The sequence below is a fragment of the Lissotriton helveticus genome, chromosome 11, assembly GCF_964261635.1.
Source record: "Lissotriton helveticus chromosome 11, aLisHel1.1, whole genome shotgun sequence".
In the NCBI taxonomy this organism is placed as follows: Eukaryota; Metazoa; Chordata; class Amphibia; order Caudata; family Salamandridae; genus Lissotriton; species Lissotriton helveticus.
In genome coordinates this window covers 12,711,388-12,731,614 of record NC_136072.1, presented here as the reverse complement: position 1 = coordinate 12,731,614, position 20,227 = coordinate 12,711,388, and the positions used below count along the sequence as shown (strand labels likewise).

General features: G+C 41.8%; 1 protein-coding gene and 1 long non-coding RNA gene across 4 annotated transcripts in view; one reads left to right on the top strand and one right to left on the bottom strand.

Annotated features, from left to right (window-relative positions):
* Positions 1–20,227, bottom strand: part of LOC144791850 (putative cation-transporting ATPase 13A4) — a 395,602-nt gene that overhangs the window by 135,123 nt on the left and 240,252 nt on the right. For all 3 annotated transcript variants that reach the window (XR_013602482.1, XM_078666633.1, XM_078666634.1), the window contains 2 exons: positions 14,920–15,006; positions 4,292–4,448 (listed from right to left, as the gene is read on the bottom strand). Coding sequence is in view for 2 of the 3 variants with exons in the window: in XM_078666633.1 (XP_078522759.1) it covers positions 4,292–4,448; positions 14,920–15,006 (244 nt within the window). In the remaining variant the exon portion in view is untranslated. The remainder of the gene's footprint in view (positions 1–4,291; positions 4,449–14,919; positions 15,007–20,227) is intronic.
* The window catches only part of LOC144791851 (uncharacterized), a 98,511-nt gene that overhangs the window by 72,755 nt on the left and 5,529 nt on the right, over positions 1–20,227 (top strand). The window lies entirely within an intron of this gene.

The following is a 20,227-nucleotide window of genomic DNA, read 5'->3' as shown; positions in this document are numbered from 1 at the left end:
TACTCTATTTGGCACAGGTACCTTTATTTCCCTTGGGCCAATTTGTTCCCTCTGCAGTACTTGGATTTGTATAGAAAGAATAAAGTTTTCCTAACTATAACTTAGCTTTGAACTTTGTTTTTTTCATTCTTTTTTTTTATTACAAGATCCTGGCAAGACAGCTAAAAAGAAATTCTAGCATGAATTATTACAGTTCAAGTATTTTCCCTCTGTGGCTTGTCAGAGGCGGAAACCAGTATAAAATGTCTTCCCTACAAAGGTAATCTGTGATATTTCCTGTGACAAAATAGTAAACCTGAAGAGTTTTCAGAGTTCTGCTCCGCAAAACTATGTGATGTGACGCAAAAACTCTGCCTTGCTCCGTGGAGTTCCTTGAGCTGCATAGTATGGCAAGTAGCACTGCTCGCACTGATTTTTCTTTTGTCAAAGATACTTTAATTAATTTTTTGTAAACAACTCTTGGCACAATCCGCCCATGTTCCCACACAGGGGTGACCAGATCAAAGGCATGCAATCAATCGAGCCAAGAAGGGACCCAAAGATCTAAGTTCACGTACCCCGGTCCCAATGTACAGATCTATTTACAGGTTACAGATTCAAAGAATAACGGGTACTCCAATAAACTCTACGCAGCTTAATGTCAGTGGTAGTTCACGTGGCTCCAACGTCCTTAAGGCGCACTGATTTTTTCACCTGGCATTTGTCCTGCACTATAAAATCAGCGCAAACAGCACTATGCACTGCACAAGAGGGCTCTTCTTCTTTGCCTCGAGTAGATGTTCTACTTGAGCAGTAGCATCCTCAATGCAAGCGGTAGATTTCTCAACACAAGCTGTCACGACTAAACATGAGCTGCCGCTACCTGCCGTGTTCATCCTCGTTGAGAAATCGCGCCAAGGACAGGTCTAGCCCATGATTACTTCTCATGAGCGCTCGCCCACTTAACATTGGTGAGCTGCTTGAGAGAAAAAACTCCACTCCGCGTCACTTTGTGGAGTTTTGTGGAACTTCGCGCTCTATCCGGAAAACGGAGTGCGCACAACTCCGCCGGCAGAGCGGAATTCTTCACCCACCCCCTACAAGTACCTATCTGTAGGCGTTAATTTTGAGAAATAATAATACACCCTAAATGCCTATTGACTTTAATAAATGCTTTTCACAATCAATATGTTTGCTTATTGCATCTATCACAACTTTTCATATGGACAGAAAAGACCTATTGTATCAGATTGTTTTCCTAGCTAACCAATTATGTCTGTGTCTCTTATCATTAGCTTCTCACCCTGAATAACTGTGGCCTCAAGTACTCACTTTAAGCATTCCTACAAGGCAACCTGGAGGCATACAGTCATACAAATACCTAGCATACAGCATTACAGATGGCCAGGCAAAAAAATACCTCTCATAAGAGGGCCTGGCAAGGATTCTGACCGAGCAAATCTTCTATAACCACGGTTTGTCAGAGGGGTTAACCTGCGCCCAAACCCTTGTCCACTATGCTAACCTAAGAGATTCCATGTAACAAAATAGCAGGGGGCAGACTTTCATAAAATAATAATCCATATGTCAATGCCCATTGACGCTTTTCACAATATCTCAGGCCAACTGTCTTTATCGGAACTTTTCATTAGAATCAATCAGGCCTGTTGCTTTTATTTTTGGCTTATCACGATACCCAACTGTTTTGTTGGTCATAAAATGTCCCACAAGGCAACGATCAAGTAGACCATAATAGGATTACAAATATGTACAGAATGCAGTTGTCAGTACAATCAAAAATCCCTACTAATAGAGCCTAATAAGGATTACCATAGTGCAAATTGCCTATCCTCGTGGCTTGTCTGGGTGGGTCACAACACTAAAACCCTTGCTCACTTAGGGGCCGATTCACAGAACTAACTCAAGACAAAATCCTAAACTTACTACTTTTGGTATTCACAGAAGTTAGGATTTTGTCTTAAGTTTGTCTTAAGACAGACTTAAGACAGACTTAAGTTAGAATTTTGTCTTAAGTCTGTCTTAAGACAAACTTAAGACAAAATCCTAACTTCTGTGAATACCAAAAGTAGTAAGTTTAGGATGTTGTCTTAAGTTAGTTCTGTGAATCAGGCCCTTAGTAATCTGCAAGATTCTATGTAACAAAAGGTCTGCTTACAGATTTACCACAATGCAATATGCATTCACCCTTACAAATCTACTCTCTTTAACACATTCTTTTCACAATATGTAAGTAAAGCTTACTTGCTTTGTCATAACATTTCATTATAAACAGATCACACCTAAGGAATCTAACATAAATCATACCAGTGAACCGATAAGGTCAATAGCTTTCATCTACGGCTTGACACTATAGAGAACTCAGGACTATTAACGTGTGCATAAATTGGTTATCATCATGCATACAGTTGTAAAGTTACAAATATCTACAAAATTACAACTGGCAAAACAATATACAACCTGTTTCAACAGAGTCTAACAAGAATCATCACAGTAGAAAAGTCCCCAGTACATGATAGTATTAGTCAAACTATTGTGTGCTGGGGACTTTTCTTCTGATAATTCAAGTGGACCTGACCACTGGCTTGGGGGAGATTAGGGGTTCTCCCTACCTTGCAGCACCGAGATCAAGATACTATTTAATGTCGATACTGGTGCTACCCTCCTGAGTGGCGCTTTTTGCCCTATTAACAATACCACTGTTCTTTAGCATTGCAAGAATCATCACAGTGAATTTCTACTTCCAGATTTTGCCAGATTGGGTGACCATCGCCAAATCCCTTGCCTACTATGATGTAATTGGTGAGATTACATAACAAAGTCCCCCTCTACGGCCTGCAACAAAACATGACAACAATCTACTGTTAGAGGCATATTGACTGCATTGTATGCTTTTTCACAATAAATAAGCCAGACCTACTGCCTTTGTAATAACTTTTCATAATGAAGCACACTAATCACGCTTATAGCCAAGTTAGCCCCAACAGAGAGAAGCCACAGGCAGTAAAATAGTTCATCTTTATTTCGCTAACTTGCAAACAGGCTCCCCTTAGTAAACAAGTATCCTCATAAAAGCAAGCCAGACGCGTTTCAGGGTTGTCATCCTTTCTTGAGTGGCGCTTGTGTAAAGAATGAAAAAGCTGAATTTCTTGCACACAGTTATATCTCAAGTCCCTGTCCCAATGGGCGTGGCCATCCTTGTGGCTTTCTGGGTCTTGTAGTGCCGCCAAGGTAATCCTAAGTGAGTCCGCTTTTTCAATCAGCACAATTTGAACAAAATGTCTCACCCATGTGGGTTGATGCTGGATCCTGTTGGGATGCCTGCCCCATCTTTCAGCTGCCAAATCTGAACATCATGTGGGCACCGGGCTGGTCACTCACAACACCTGCCTCCCATTGCGCCTGCACCTCCTGGGCATCAGCACTGGCCCGCAAACAAGCGGTGGGCTTCTCTCAGGCGGCTGGGCTCACCGCTTTATATCCACCAAAAAGTTAGCCCCACAGGATCCAGCATCAGCCCACATGGGTAAGAGATTATTGTTTAAATTTGGCAGATTGAAAAAGATGCCTAGTTAGATTTTATTTATTTTCCCACCTTTTTAGTGTGTTTAAGTGACATTGTAAGCTTACAGCTGCCTGTGATTTGATTGCTGCTTGTGTAGGTGTGATTCTATTCTTGGCTTATTCAAAAGTAATTAAATGCATTGTACAACAGTGAGATGTGTTATTTAAAACAACTTCACAAATAATACACCTGCATCTATAAATTGTTTGAAGTTTCAAATTGTAGTTGCAATCAAACAGGAGTCATGTCTAGGTGGCAGGGTATTTCATTTCTGTGGCATATGCTGGGACCACACTTTCTAACCCAGGTTTGAACTATTGTCCTTGCCAATGCTTACTCTAAACTGTAACTAAATGGTGTACTGGGTCCGTAAGGCAACATGTTGACAAGCTCTTATCTTTTCCCAGTACTATTTTTACTTAAACTTTCTATCATTTCTTGCTATTAATAATGCTGTTCACCAGCTGTAAACATGCAGTAGATTATATTTCATTATCAATATTTCTCTGCATCTCTGTGTACAATTTATAATGGGTTACATATTATAGGAAATTGAATATTCCCAAATGTGTGTGTTAAGAATATTGCAAGTCACCAGAGTTCTGGAACTTTATATAAATGTTCAGGTGGAGGCCACCATGCTTACTTATGGAGAAGGGACCAGAGAATGTTACAAAGGTTTCCTAATGTTGGAAAATGCTCAGTGGTGAGTTGTTTTTCTCTGAATACCTGTCTCAGGTCTGCAGAAGCTGATCACCTTCTCTGGTGCTCCTTTCATGAAGACCATACACTGGTCTCCCCCAACCAACTGTGTGACAACTGACATCCTCTGTAAGCCTGAGGAAAATGGGAACTGGTGCACAATGGCGAGGCCTTCGACCGGCACCTAAGGACGAAGCAAAAAGCTACATCAGGATAATGTTGAACAGATAGATTAACTTTTCTTCTATTTCATTGTTTTTAAGGGCACTATTAGCTGTTCACGACACATATAGCATAATGGAGGTATACTATGTCATAGCACAAATGTCCTTAGTGACTTACCTTAGGTTTGAGCCATAATCAATTATTAGAATCGGGGTGACCTAGAGTCTCTGCTGGTTGTGAAGGTGACCTAGAGTCTCTGCTTGCTTTGGAGGTGATGTAAAATCTCTACCGGTTGTGGAGATGGCCTAGAGTCACTGTTGGTTGTGGAGGTGACCCAGAGTCTATGCTGGTTGTGGAGGTGACAGAGTCACTACTGGTTGTGGAGGTGACCTAGATTCTCAGCTGGTTGTGGAGGAGACCTAGAGTTTCTGTTGGTTGTGGAGGTGACCTAGACTATCTGCTAGTCGTGGAGGTGACCTAGGTTGTGGAGGTGACCTTGAGTCTCTGCTAGTTGTAGTGGAGACCTAGAGTCTCTGTTGGTTGTGGAGGTGGCCCAGAGTCTCTGTTTGTTGTGGAGGCAACCTCGAGTCTCTGCTGGTTGTGGAGGCAACCGAGAGTCTCTGCTGGTTGTGTAGGTGACTCAGAGTCTCTGCTGGTTGTGGAGGAGACCTAGAGTCTCTGCTGTTTTTGGAGGTGAACTAGAGTCTCTGCAAGTTGTGGAAAGGCACAGCAAACCTTAGGCCACTGAGGAGCAGATGTTCGTATACATCTTTGTTATAAAAAAATGCAATTTTTTTTAGTGGTTTCTATGTGTATTATATTTTTATCAATAGGCCACTGCTTGAAGAAAGACAATTCCTCATGACATTTTTAGAGATTTTGTAAATCTTACTGCATACATTAATTTATATATGCCTACTTTGTTTCCCTTACAATGTTGTACTAATTTGCTTGCTATTCAAATGCAAATACATTCCTGGAACCTTTATTTGTTTTACACTTTCATGCATCAAATTGATTGCTTTCTTTCTACAAGTATTGATTTCCCTATCACCTCAAATATTTGTGCAATGGGATGTTGAACATTTCATTTGCCCAACTGTAATATTTGTTAAAAATATTTAATGTACAATTTTTTTCAAACTCATTCCATATTGCGTCCAAAACTTGATGTTGACCTATTAAGAGTTTTATGCCATCTACTGCTATATGTCTCTATTTGACTCAATATTATTTTCAGGTTATTTCTGTACATATTGGATTGAATTTATGACAATATACATGCCTCGGTCCAATGAATCTTGGCACGAGTCAATAGTTGCCTTCATTTTAAATTACAGTATCAAAAATAAAAGTGTTCTGTCTGTTCATGCCATGACTACAAGTTCAAGTTCAAGTTCAAAAGACCTTTATTCGAATTTCATAAAATTCATAAAAGTCCCACGATAAAAACATACATTTACACAGCAAAAATCAAGTTTACAAAATTCATGAATTGTTAAAGTCGAATACATTTCTCATAAGACTATTTTCAGAGGTTTCCATCGTTTTACGTACACGTATTATAAGTCTCAAAAAAGTGCTAGTGCAATAAATTAATTCAACTGTATCCAGGGAAAGTAGCATTGAATAGGACTCCCCTAAAGAAAAGGGGTCTATGTTTCCTAAAATACGGAGTTAAAAACCAGTTAATATATTTTAAATAAAATGTACAGAAAAATAGAAAGTGCTAGTCATTCAGTGTACTAATACCATCACACGGGCATGGGTTATAATCTGTTGTGTGCTGATAGCCCAGGGGAAAGCCCAACAAAAATTTTATTGAGCTCGCCCTTAACCGAAACAGCAATGATCTCTCCCAGTTGGTCATGGGTAGGGTAAGGTATTGTGCGAGATTTCTCCTACTTAAATCATTTCTCTGGTAAGTCACAACAGTTTATTTGAGAATTTCCCTTTCCATTCGTTCTGAGCTATAAAGTGCATACAGTGCTTGTTTGACCTCAGTTTTATCTTTGAGTTCAATCTTACAGGGATCGGAGAAAAGGTCTTCCCTGTTCACGTTGCTCAGTGTTTTAAAAACTCCCGCGAGCCAGGGGATCGACATGCCGTGATCACATTTAAGACAGTCTTTTATGATGTTTTGCATTAAACTGGCAGAATTATTCCTCCAGATCCTAATCCAGAAGAGAGCTGGTCTAGATCTAATAAAATCACATACGTAGGGGAGGTTGAGTTCCTCATGGCAAATCAATTCAGAGGATGAAATTAGGGCACCCAGTGTTCTCCTACAGAATCGACCTTCTTCTCGCTGAATACTGGGGCTTTTCCTCAAACCCCAAACCTCGGCCCCGTATGTGGCTACTGGTAGGCAATGTAAGTTAAAAAAATTTAAAATAGCTCTGGTGGCACCTATTTTCTTTGGTCGGGACAAGCTCAAAATAGAATTGTTGGCTTTCGAGAACTTGCCCATGGCGTGGGCCGTATGCCCACTCCATGACCAGTTCGCAGCGAAAACCAAACCAAGATACGGGAATGTGGATAAAGATTCTAATTTATCTGTCCCTATGTGTATAGTATTGAGCTTGCATTTCCCAGGGCCACACGGCATAATAAAAGATTTTTTTAAATTGACACGCAGGTCTAAGCCCTCCATGTGTTGGACAAAACCTTTAACAAGTAGGCGAAGGGCATTTGGTGTTCGTCTTATCAAGACCGCATCGTCAGCGTATAATAAAACTGGCAATGGTTGCCCCTGGATAGTTGGTACGTCACTAGTCACTTGTTTTAGAGCTTTGGCCAGACCATTAATGTAGATAATAAACAAGAGGGGTGCTAAAACGCACCCCTGTCTTACCCCTCTGCCGATGTTAATGGGTCCAGATTCTTCTCCACCGGCCCCAATCCTGACTTGTGCTTTGAGGTCGGTGCGGAGGTAAGCCAGGAAGTTAACAAGAGCCTCATCCAGTTCATAATTCAAAAGAATTGCCCACAGTTTGGATCTGTTCACTAGATCGAAAGCGGTTGAGAGATCCAAGAACGCAAGGTAGATAGGGGACGATCGGGCGATGCTATACTTGTCAATGATCAATTTCAGATTCAAGCATTGCTCTACCGTCCCCACCCTGCTTCTGAATCCCATCTGGCACGGGTCCAGTAGACCCGTATCTTCAGTCCACTCTACCACCCTATTATAGATTATTCGCCCCAAGATTTTTAAGGTATTATCCAAAAGAGAAATCGGACGATAGTTCACTGGGTCCGATCTCTCACCATTTTTAAAAATTGGGACTATGGTGCTGGTAGCCCAGGTAGTGGGCATGGGAACTGTGGGGAGGCTATTAAAAACATTGAGGAGGATTGGTGCCCATAGGTCTGGGCTGTGCTTAATTATATCTATAGGTAGGCCGTCAGGGCCTGGAGCCTTGTACACAAGGCTCTCTTTGATGTCTGTCTCCACCTCATAGAGGTCTATTTCTAAACCTTGAAGCTGACCACGGGGAAAGCTAGATAATTCTTCAGGTGGGGCGGCGTATATTTTGGAGAAATGGGCCTCCCAAGAGTTGCTGGTTATGTTGCAGCTGATTGGGGTTAGTTGTTTGCCCATTTCGCGCGTTTTTCTGACCGCTGACCAAAAAGGGCCGCTGTTTTTCAATTTAGCGCTCCCGACCAGCGACTCCCATTGTTCTGTTAGTAATGTAGCCCTACTTTCGGCTATCTTAAATTTGTAGAATTTCCTGGCTGCCTGAACCTCTACTAAGCACCTTGGTGTAGTAGTTAATGCCCTGCGCAGTTCCCTATTTGCTAGTGAACAGGCAGAGTCAAACCACCTGTGTTCTTTCCGCTCTTTTGGTAATGGAACTGACAGAGAGGTTTTTATTGCTGAGCACAGTTTACCAAAATCATTGATTATCCTGTGACAGTTCCCATCCGTAGTTAGGCAAGAAATAAATAGCTTAGGATGTTCCCTATTTACGCTTTCTAGTATGGCCCCACTGTCGTCTCCCCTCCATTTCAGGCGCAAGCCGTCACCTGTGGGTGTAATATCTCTTGCCCCGTTTAAGTTGGCATATACCTGATTAGGACCTAATTTTAACGTCACAGTGAGGGGATTATGATCACCAAACGAGGTTTCTACCACTGTAGATTTTATCACACAGTCTGATAAATGGGGAGACATAAAAATAAAATCAATTGTGGAGGAACAGTCCCGCCCTCTGAACGTAGGAGCATGTGGTACACTGGAGATGTGACTTGTGTCCATAGCATTACTGAGAGTGTGCTCAGTTAGTATATTAGCAAGTTCAATACCCCTTCGTTCAGCTTGATCTGGGTGGTTTTTATCCTCAGTTCTGCGATTCTTATACATTTTTGCATTAAAATCCCCCCAAAAAGAATCCCTGTTTCCTCCCCAGTTTCAGAACTGGTTTCCAGGTTTCGTAAAGTCCTAGAGTGCTTCAAAGTTTTTGTTAGGTACAGAACAAAAGTCATTATTGTAAAAATTGATTAAATAAATCCGGGTCTTTCGCTTGAACTCTAAAATCTGTATGTTCGGGTTTCCTCTTGAAAGGTCTGTGATTGTGCCACCGGCCAGTGTCTTAATGCCAATAAACAAGCCTCCCACTGCACGTCCTGAGTCAGGCTTGGGTGCTGTCACGCTGAAGCAATGGTAGCCATCAATATATAGATTCTCCACAGCCCATGTCTCCTGAAACATGATAATGCCTTTACCATCCAGTAACTGCGCCCATTCTGGGTTTGACAATCTTGACTCCAGCCCTGCCACATTCCAGCTAAGAATGGATAGGTCACAGTGGTTACTATGTCTAATTGGTTTACTTCTAACATTCTTAACTGTGCTCTGCATGAGGTTAATTGGTTTGGAAAATATAACCTCATGTGTAGTTGCAGGTGTGGTAATATGGCAATATGCTGATGTCTCCTGAGATGAAATAATTGATACCGAGGGTGAATGTTCGTCATTATCAATGCTTTCATCTTGGCATTCACCACTACTTCCCTTTATCCCCAGTCAGTCCTGATCTTCTAAATTTGAGAAGGCGTATTCAAACCGATTATAGGTTGGGATGTTATATATAGGCCTCAACTCATTATGACCAAAATTAAAGTTTGAATTGGGGCTGAAGTATGGCCTTTCATTGTGATTATGCAAAGGCATAATGGGGAAATATGGGTGTGGCGTAGGGTGTCCCACGAATTTAGCCTGATAGCGCTGGGCTGGGCCGTTCATGAGGTCAAAATCTTGGTTCAGTTGGTGGGATGGATATTAGTCCCTGATTCCAAGGCCGGGTTAGACATGGAATTGGGGGTTGGGGCTAGGTGTCTATAAAAATAACCCAGGGGAAGCAGAGTCGTGTTAAATTCCCATGGTGAGGGTAATGGCACGTTAGCAAGGGTTTTTTGAGACCATTGAGGGGACCTGAAGTTTATAACTACACAGTCTCCCTCAAACTTTTTTCTCAGTGGGCCCACCCACCCGACTCTTTGTATTTGAATGATCTCCCTTGCTCCTTCCATTGGGAAATTACAATTTGAGGATAACCAGTGGAGAGTCCTATTTTTGAGAGGTATGTGATTTTCCTCTTGGTCATTCTTTAGTTTAGGCGCATTGACCAAAATCAACACATATGCCCCGCATTCAGGCGGCAGGTTGATGCGGGTGAGGATCTTCCTCGTATTGGTTGCCATGTTGAGTTCAGATTGAACTGTAGGGCGATTTTGGGAATCATTTTTAGGTTGATTAGTTAGGGCCCTTTTGCTTTTATCAGCGTTAGGCTCCGTCCTTACCACACTGGCTACCTTAGTCGTATTTAAATTCGGAGCATGTTTGGCTAGGTGTTGGGTTTTACTTGTGCTAGGTACGGGGGTAGTTGAAGTTGGTTTATTGTGGCCAGTTGTTTTTGGAATAGTATTGGCACCGCTATTATTAGCCTTAGTGCCACCTAATGTCCCAACTTTAGGTTTACTTATTAGGGTCTGCCCTGTGCCCAATTTTGATATGTAATCATCCATCACTCTCAACCTCTTATCCAAATTTAGAATTTGTTGGTTAATTGGTCCTAAAAGGGTGGACAATAGTGTCTCCATTCTCCCCCAGAATACTTCATTTCCCGATGCTGCACTAACTTCTATGGGAGGAGTTTTAGTTGCCATAACTTCGTCTTCTCCCTTGTCCCTTTTCCGCTCTACGGGAGCGGGAGCCCTTCGATTTCGCTTGCGCCCTCCCTTAGATCTATGTGTTTAGATGGTGACTCAGTGTCTAGATGCTTCAATTTTCTTTTAGCTTTTTGGCCCCCGGTTCGCGCAGGGATGCTATCACTTTTATCTCCCTCAGTGTTTGATATGTCAGGATCCACATAAGAATGGTTACCATCTAGGTGTAGGTGATCATTTATCAATAGTGCGCATCTTGACTGATATTCATGTCAGGCCTGAGCAGGGTAGGTTTTGATGATAACCTACTACCTGGGGTAAATTGTACCAATGGGGCCGTGTCCACGGTTAGACAGTTCTCATTGGAGTCCGTGCCTGGAAGTCCAGCGAAGGAAGCAACAAGTGAAGAGTTCAATGAGTTGTCATGATTCAAAAGGAGAGGGGGCAGGCTTGATGGGAGTGAAAAACGCCTTTCAGTATTCTGAATGGCAGTAGCAACAATATCAATTGTCTTCTGAAGCATTTTGTCAATGACGGTCAATGTTGGCCGCTGGGTGGTGGTAGTTGATGGCTGGGCCGGTTTGTGCACGTCTCTTGGCCTAGGTACTGCTGGTGTCCATGATTCTAAACAGTTTTTTAATCGGTAAAGTGATAGAATATACTTTATCACTGACCTGATGTAGGTCCCAGGAGGAAGGGACTGCCAAGGGGGATGGCCCAGCCCAGCCTATTCTGGCCTCTGAGGGCCACAGAGGGCCTGCCCTTTGCCCAGGCTTAGCCCGGCGGAATCCCGCGTGCGTCCCGCGTCGCGGGGGTTATCCTCGGATTATATGTGCCTCCGTGCGCGGAAGTATCGTTGTTGGTTTCCGCCGCTGTGCCGCTGAGCAGCCTGGGGTATGTAGTCCCCACCTCCACACTGCGGCCGCAATAGCTGTGTCTGCGGCGGCGGGAGGGGAGACCGAGAGCACCAGCGAGCCCACTGGGAACCACGAAGCAACCTGCACCGGGGAGCAGGTAAAATAAAGTGCAGAAATGCCCCCGTCGCCTTTCAAGGTCCTCCCGCTCTGCCGGGGCTATCCTCGGATTATATGCGCCTCCGTGCGCGGAAGTATCGTTGTTGGTTTCCGCCGCTGTGCCGCTGAGCAGCCTAGGGTATGTAGTCCCCACCTCCACACTGCGGCCTCGATAGCTGTGTCTGCGGCGGCGGGAGGGGAGACAGAGAGCACCAGCGAGCCCACCGGGAACCACAAAGCAACCTACACCAGGGAACAGGTAAAATAAAGTGCAGAAATGCCCCCGTCGTCTTTCAAGGTCCGCCCGCTCTGCCGGGGTTATCCTCGGATTATATGCGCCTCCGTGCGCGGAAGTATTGTTGTTGGTTTCCGCCGTGACTGCATGTGGACACACTTAGACAAACATGTTAAAGTAACTGGATGCCTTTTGCTATGGTTCTATCCTGCAAATGTGCGTAATATGTATTTTCAGTCATTGCACCTCTCTTTGGTAAATACCCTATTGCTCTTGCTCCTTTTAGCTCTGCTGCACCTCTCTTTAGTGAGTACCCCATGTTAATTGACCTCCCGCTGCACCTCCTTAGGGAATACCCCATATTCATTGAGCTCCACAGCACCTCTCTTTAGTGAGTACCCCAATGTTCATTGAGCTCAGCCACATCTGCCTTTAGTGAGTATTCCATATTAATTGAGCTCTGCAGCACCTCTCTTTAGTGAGTACCCCAATGTTCATTGAGCTTTGCAGTGCTTCTCTTTAGTGAGTACCCTCATGTTCAAAAGAAGTTAGTTGCCTCTCTTTAAAGAGTACCCCCATGTTTATTGTACCCTGAAGCACCTCTCTTTAGTGAGTACCCCCATGTTTATTGAGTTCTGCCATAACTCTGTTTAGGGAGTACCCCCATGTTCATCAAGCTCTGCAGCACCTCCCTTTAGGGAGTAAGACCCCAGAGAGTGATTGCACATTGTTGGAAAGTGGATTATTAGTAGTGATAAGTAGTGACTTACCACTAGTAATAAGGCCACAAACAGAAGAAAATATTCAGTTAGGGTCTCAATAAATTAACCCCTTACTCAATCCTTGGTAGCTATAAATCAGCAGGCAGGCCTAACTTAGGAGACATGTGTGTAAAGCATTAAAAAAAGCCATAACACAGCAATTTATAAAAATAAATAATATCTTATCTAATGTAGGAAACCAGAGATATGAATTATTAAAAAATAAACACGTTCTAGTGCATAAAAACATATAGCCCCACTTTGGAACATCTGGTCGTGCTTGACCAGGACAAAGTCAACGTTTGAGGCCAACCCCGTTGGAGCCCTGGTTGGATACACTAAGCGGGAGGCCTCGGTCAAGATTTTATCTTCACACTAAGGCCCTAATTGTGATGTCGGTCAAACTACAACCACCGATAGCCTGTCGGTTGCAGTCCAACCAACATCTATCTATGCAATACTACCACCTCATTATAATGCGGTGGTCGGAGGCAGGAAACAGAGGGTCCGATCACTGCTTATCTGATGGGCTCAAGAAGCCCGTCTGGGCAATGGTTTGGAAAGTAAATGACTACAATGGGGCGGTGCCTGCTCAGGCACCCCATAGTGATTAAAATGCCACCTTTCAGGCAACCTTTCAATGGCGGTCCGACCACCAATGAAAAGCTGTCGGAAATGGAATTTGGGAGGCCCTTCACAGTGAGGCCTTGAGGACACATGGGTGCCCCCTAAACATCCATGCCCTCTGTGCCAGCCACCACATGGTGCCTGCCACATGGTGCATGGATGTTTGCAAACATCCATTTTCCCAATGCGTGTTGTGCTGTGGCTCTTTTCTGGCCGCTGCTTAAACCGCAAGGGAATAATTGATGTTTCCGGCTGCCTCTTGAGTGGCCGTATCATCATCATCATTATCAAGCGACTTATTCATAAAAGTATACAATAAAAAAAGCATTTCATTACAATTAGAACTTCAATCAAAATCCATTTATAAAGATCTAAAAATGATGAATACTGTAAAAGAGCCAATGGGTTTAAGAACATCAGATTAAAACAAAGATATAACAGCAGTCTCGTATTAGAGCAGGTACATCGATAAAACAGCAGACCTAAGAAGTGACAGATGTTGTACTATCCACCTTGCCGGTTCCCAGGGCAGCCAGAAAAAATTCAGCAAGAACATAACAAACCATTGGTGTCTCTAATTGATAAAATGTGAACAGGGCTACGCCTGACATGCGCAGTCAGAATTTCTTTAAAAGTGGGATAATAAAGATCTTCCTCTCTAGAGCACACAGCGGGCAGAAGAATAAGAAGTGCAAGGTTGATTGGGGTGCCATGTTGTTACACAGACAAGGCGGTACATTTTTTAAAGAAAATGTATTATTAGGGTGACCCAGCATTATTGGAATTGAAAAATTCAGTCAAAATGTTGACACAATAAAACAATGCTGGTTGTTCTCAACAAACCCTAAATAAGAGAGATAATGATTTAATATCTGCGGTATATTATCATAAAATGTATAGAGTATTTCTCTCTATGACCTTCCCACTTATCCCAAATCACTTTATTTAGGTAAATGTTCTTTAATATAGATTTAGGAAAACATTTTCACAGGGGGTCGGTGTGTCGTATAAATAGGCCAGTCCTAGGATTGTTAAATTTTTCCTGACATACACTAACCTAGGGATTTTATTAACATGGTTCAGGTTCAGGATATCAATCAGGATTTTCTGGTTTAGACTCACTGTGCCCCTATTCCATACTGAAAGTCAAAGGGAAAGAGGCACAAATTTCATGGCATCAGTAATGAATGGCAATCCAATTTGTTTATGTGCGAGAAATTACTGCAATTCTGTAAGGGTGTTCTTTCCTTATCTCATGCTTCTAGTTTACTTAATAGAAGCCTGCCCATAAATTTAGCTGTACTATCGAGGAAGGAGATGGGACAATAGTTTGCTAGCATAGAGGCGTCCCTTTTTTATAAATTGGATTATGACAGAGTTCTTCCAAGATGGAGGTGGACCTGCCTTGGTTATCGCATTAAATGCCACTGTTAAAATATCGGACCAGAAGGTGTCCCTTTATACACAAAACAATCCTGACTGTAACGTATGCACCCTGGTGCAAGGATGCCTGTGTTGGTGCTTGGCTGCCATAAATGCACCAGTGCAGAGGGAGAGTAATGCACCATATCTTAGTAGATATGACACATTGCTGCCTTCTCCATGTGACGCAGCACAGCAAGTGGTCTTGCTGCATTGCGTTGTGTCAAACCTTTGTGAGTCTGCCATCCCATATGGAAGTACCTTGGTGTCCTTTGGTCCTGGTTTGAGAATCATTGACGATGTTTGCTTCCCTGCGACGTCTTCATTGATACTCTGATCCTCAACCTCCTGGCAGCAAAAAAAGAAAAAAAATCATTTAGGGCAGTAATAAGAAATGCGCCTTATATATATATATATATATATATATATATATATATATATATATATATATATCCAGCAAACTCCTTGTCACTCCTTGGAAACACAGAGCACGGACCATAGGTAGGGTGCAGATTTTCTTTATTCTCTAGAGTCCACCATCAGTGCTAGCAGCATTACGCGTTTCGGCACTACAAGTGCCTTGATCACATGATACGCGTTAAGGATACATCCTATTTTTATACACATCATTTTTTCCCATTTTCCAAACTTATTTTCTCTTTTTTTGGTGTTTTTTCCTTTTTCAGTGTTGTTGGATCTTCAAGTGACAGGTGCTTATTATGTGCAAAAAGATTAGCATAAACATTAACAAAATACTGTCACTGTTGGTTTTAGGAAATAACGTGTTTGTAGCTCAATTTCATCAAATGAATAATTGTATAAATACATAAGATATATAGAAAATGCAGCTAATTGTACTCAGTGGTAGAAGGAAAGCTTGTTTTCTTGCGTCCAGGTTTAAATACCCAGTTGTCTATCATTTCCTACCTAATCATGCATATCCAACTTGTGTGTGTGTGTATCATTAATTACAATTTTCAGTACATTGATTTAAAATGTATATAAATATATAAATATACAGTATTTATGCTAAAAAGTCCAAATTCTAAAACCTGTGCTAAATGATAAATAACAGTGTATAAAATCCCTATAAAATCGTGTAAAATATGTGCAAAAAGGTGTATAAATTGAATTTTTATCTAATGATATTTTATCCAAGTAGGGGGCTCTTTATGTGGCAGGTTAAGTTTTGATGTTACAGATAAGTGTAAAGGTCCTCAGTAATGTTAAGGCCTCCAGGCTGTTTAGTATCTAAATCTAAAATATATCTAGTTTCAAGCCTTCGGGGGGCCTTTTCCCTACCCCCTCCTCTCTTGTAAGGTGGGATGGCATCAATTAAAAAATATTTAAGTTCTTTGGGATCTGAGTTGTGTTTCTCTCCAAAGTTTCTCGCTACAGGGTACGTTGTATCTTTGTTTTTTATGGCTCTGATGTGTTGTAGTATACGCTTGTGTTCCTGTAGAATGGTACTGCCTACTTATTTTAGGGCACAGGGACATTCCAAAACGTATACCACATAGTACGATTTGCAGGTTAAGGCTTTGGCTATAGGTTTTACAGCTGTAGAAAAGGGGGTTGTATAGAATGATTTATTGACCCAATGCTGACATGCCTTGCATGTTTTGCAGCGGAAGAAACCTTTCCCTTATGCTAGCCAAGTATTTTTGGGTTGCACAAAAGGGTCATTCGTAACTAGGACATCTCTCATAGAGGTCGCTCTGGTATAGGTTATGGATGCCTGTTTCGGTAGAGTATGGCCTATGACCGGAACATCTAAAATTATAGGCCAGTTTTTTCTGATGATCTTTTTTAACGGCTTATCCTGTTGGCTATATTTTAGTATGAATCTGAAAGTGGATGCTTTTTGAAGTGGTTCCACTTTTTCGATGTTATTGACTCCTCTTATTAGATCTTTCCTTGCCTGTTCTCTACTTTTTTTGATGGCTTGGTCAATACATTTGTTAGAGTACCCTCTGGTTTTGAATCCGCTGGCACAAGCTTGTTGTGCCTTCTGAAGTTCCTCCTCTTGACTACAGATCCTTCTTAGACGGAGCATCTCTCCCTAGGGGATGCTTTGTATGAAAGATTGGGGGTGAAAGATGCTGGCGTGCAGTATTGAGTTGCCGGCAGTTGGTTTTCTATGCAGCTTACTTTCAATTTTACCTGCCTGAATATAAATCTTTATGTCTAAAAAGTTAATGCAGTTTGAACTGATATTTGATGTAAAGTGCAGATTGAGGTCATTTGTACTTAACTCCGTGATGAAGTGTTTAGCTTCCTCCAATGGCCCTGCCAAATTAGAAACAAATCGTCGATAAAACGTAACCAGCATTTGATGTTAGTCTTAAAAGTTGCTGTGTACTGCTTGATGAGTACCAGCTCCTCCCACCAGCCCATATGCAAACAGGCATAACTGAGAGAGAAGCTGGCACCCATTGCAACTCCTCGCTGCTGTTTGTACAAAGTGTTTTGGAAAAGAAAGATATTATTATTTAGACAAGATTTAACCATATTTAGCAACATTTGGTTATGTTCCACATAATCAGGTGTCCTTTTTCCTAGATGATACTGGAGGGCTCTCATAACATTTTGATGATTTATTGATGTATATAGTGAGGTCACATCCAGCGTTACAAGCAGGCAGTCCTCTTTCCAGTCTATATGCTCAATTTTGTGGAGGAAATTTCTTGTGTCCCTTACATATGATGGCAACTTTTGTACTGCGTCTTGGAGGAGATAGTCCACATACTGTGAGGTTTTTTCAAGTAGACTATTCCGCGCCGTTATAATTGGCCTGCCCGGTGGTTTTAGAGAGTTTTTGTGAATTTTTGGAATGAAGTAGAGAATGGGTGTCACCAGTTTATCGTTCTTGAGAAATTGAAACTCATCTCTTGTTATCAATCCCCCATTTCTTAATATATATAACACAGATATATATGTATATATATTTTGATTCATTTGAATATTTGAATCATAAACTCATATATATTTTTCAATTACATGTAGTGCTATAACACAACTATTCTATCTGTAAATGTTTCAAGTTAGTGCAGTTCATTAAAAATAAAAAAACAATCAGACATTTGCTATCCGGCAGAGCGCCGTAGGTCCTCAGTATTTAAGCAGTGTTTGAAGGCTTTATTGCACATAAATGTGCCCCTTTTTATAAAAATTGACAGTTTTGTGTTTTCTCCTTAGCCCATGGACATTACCAAAAACAAGAATTTTCAATTCCAGTAGTTCTGGCTTTAAAGGAATGCTTTATGCTAATTGGAAGCCTTACAAGTAAATAGCACAGGAATAGATGTGTATCTGTGCGGAAGCAAAAATTGTGAAAATAATATTGGTGCATTGGTGTAGGTTGAAAGGGCAGGTGACAGTTGTACAGTGAAGCCAGAGATAAACATATAGTTAGGTTAACTACTGCCCTCCTCCCATCTGTGCTAATGCCAAATATTATCTAGTTTTCTAAGACACTTTTACAGTATTACAAAGTCATATGTGTGGCCCGGATAGTCCATGCTCCGGCAGCTGAAAATGACCACAGCTGTGTTGCGGGCAAGCACCTCTTTGTAGAAGCACACAACTCCTGCCCAATTATAACATGTACTCCAGGCTCCCAATATGTGTACGAAGCCTCAGCCCCTCCCTAGTGATTCTCACTTAAGCGTCCGGCAACAGCTGTGCTGTGGAGCCAGACCCTAAAGGTAGGATAAAGTTTAATTTTGATAATTGACCAGACTACATTGCCCTGGTTCCTGTGTGGACTTAGCCCACCATCTCCTGATGGAACCAGCAGGAAGTGCATTCTTTTGACACTCAGTTCTTTCACTTGTTGAATGTTTAATGGTTGACATCTTACACGCGTCACTGAGAAGATCAGCAGGTTTGACACAAACGAAGGTGATGAGGTCAATGACATGTGCGATAAACTGAAGTGGCCTCTCTTAGATAGTTTAAGAGATGCTTTTGAGCCTATGTTAATCCATTCTGTAGTGACTTCTAGATCTGCAATGGCTTTGCTTAGTTGTAGGGTCCAAGGATTTGTAGGGTCTTCCTTAACTTTAATCATTTCCTGCAGGTGGTACTTCTGGGTGTGGGCTTTAGATTTCAAGATGCTATAGCGGAGTGTTATGAATGCAACGCTGCATGCATGTTCCTGGTTTGCTAAGCCGAATGTTAAATGAGGCTGTGATTTTCTTGTGTATTTGGAAGTAAGAAGACGTATCTGTACATTTTATATTATATTGAGTCCAGCAGCGGGGTTGGGTGTATGAAAGAAATGGAAGAAACTTGACTTTGAGGATGGAGTCCACCAACGGGCAATGCAGCTTAGAATTTTAGATGGTCTATATTTCCCCGGATGCTTTATTCTTGATATTTGCTGTTTTTTCTCGTGGGAGTCATTATCAGAAAGTCATATTCCCAAATAGTTGTATAAAGCAGCTTAAAACAAAGTGCTGTTACCCAGAATCCAGCTCTGTTTTGCTTGATATTTACTTTTACCATCATTGGATTCGTTTTAGCTTCACTGGCTCTCAGCTTATTTTTCTGTTTGCAAATTTGAAGATCCTTCAATGCTCGCTGAAGGCCCACCTTTGGATGCGAGTTCATGGCTCTCAGAGATTTAGGCATATCACACTTTGCAAATATGGAACACAATATATCGTGTTCCACTCTGTCCACGGCCAAGGAATAGACTATGAAACAAGTAAAAAAGGGGGAAAAACTAATTTATTGATAGAGTTATGTGCTATGTAGGCTAACATGAAGATGTTGCCCAAAGTACTAAAGGTAAGCGTGAATCTGGTCTGGAAAATTTAATCATTTGCTTGTCACTGGCCCTTCGTTCTACCTCTTTCAAAAGGAGTCTGGTGTGGGCTTTGACATGTACATCTAGTGGTGCAATAAGGCGATCATTATAGCTGGAATTTGACTGTCACCTTTCTTAAATATTGGATGAAAATGTAGCCTTTCCAGGAGTGGGTACTAATCATAGTTCAAATGTTCCAGGAAATAAGGACAAGATTGTTTTTCTCCAGCTCTGGACTTATAGAACAAGGCCAGGATACCAATAGGTCCTGGTTCCCATTGCATCTTCAGGTTCTGATTGAATGTGTCACTTAGTTTACGGTGATAACATTATCCTTCTGTGGTTATTTAAATAATTCATAGCCGTTCGTGCTGACTCTAATATTCACATCACCTGCAATGGTCGTGCGATCCTCTTGAGAATTGGAAAGGGTTTTGGTGTGTTTAGTCCACATGAGTGAACATACCATGTTCCGTCTAGTCACCCTAGAGCCACATATGGAGGTGTCCAAGTTGTTTGCCATCAGCCAGAATTTGGCTTGGTCAATTTTTCTGAAAAGTTTGTATAGATGGAACCAATGTGCATCGTTATGGTTTCTCTTTTCCTTCTACTACTCTTTGTGGAACAAGTACTTTGGTTTAGCAAGACAAATAATAAAGAGGGATGTGGGGCTAGTTATCTTATTGTTTTAGGTAGCAGACAAACCTTTGTCTTATTGCTTGTAACCTGGCTGGGAAGCAGAAATGAGAGGTTCTC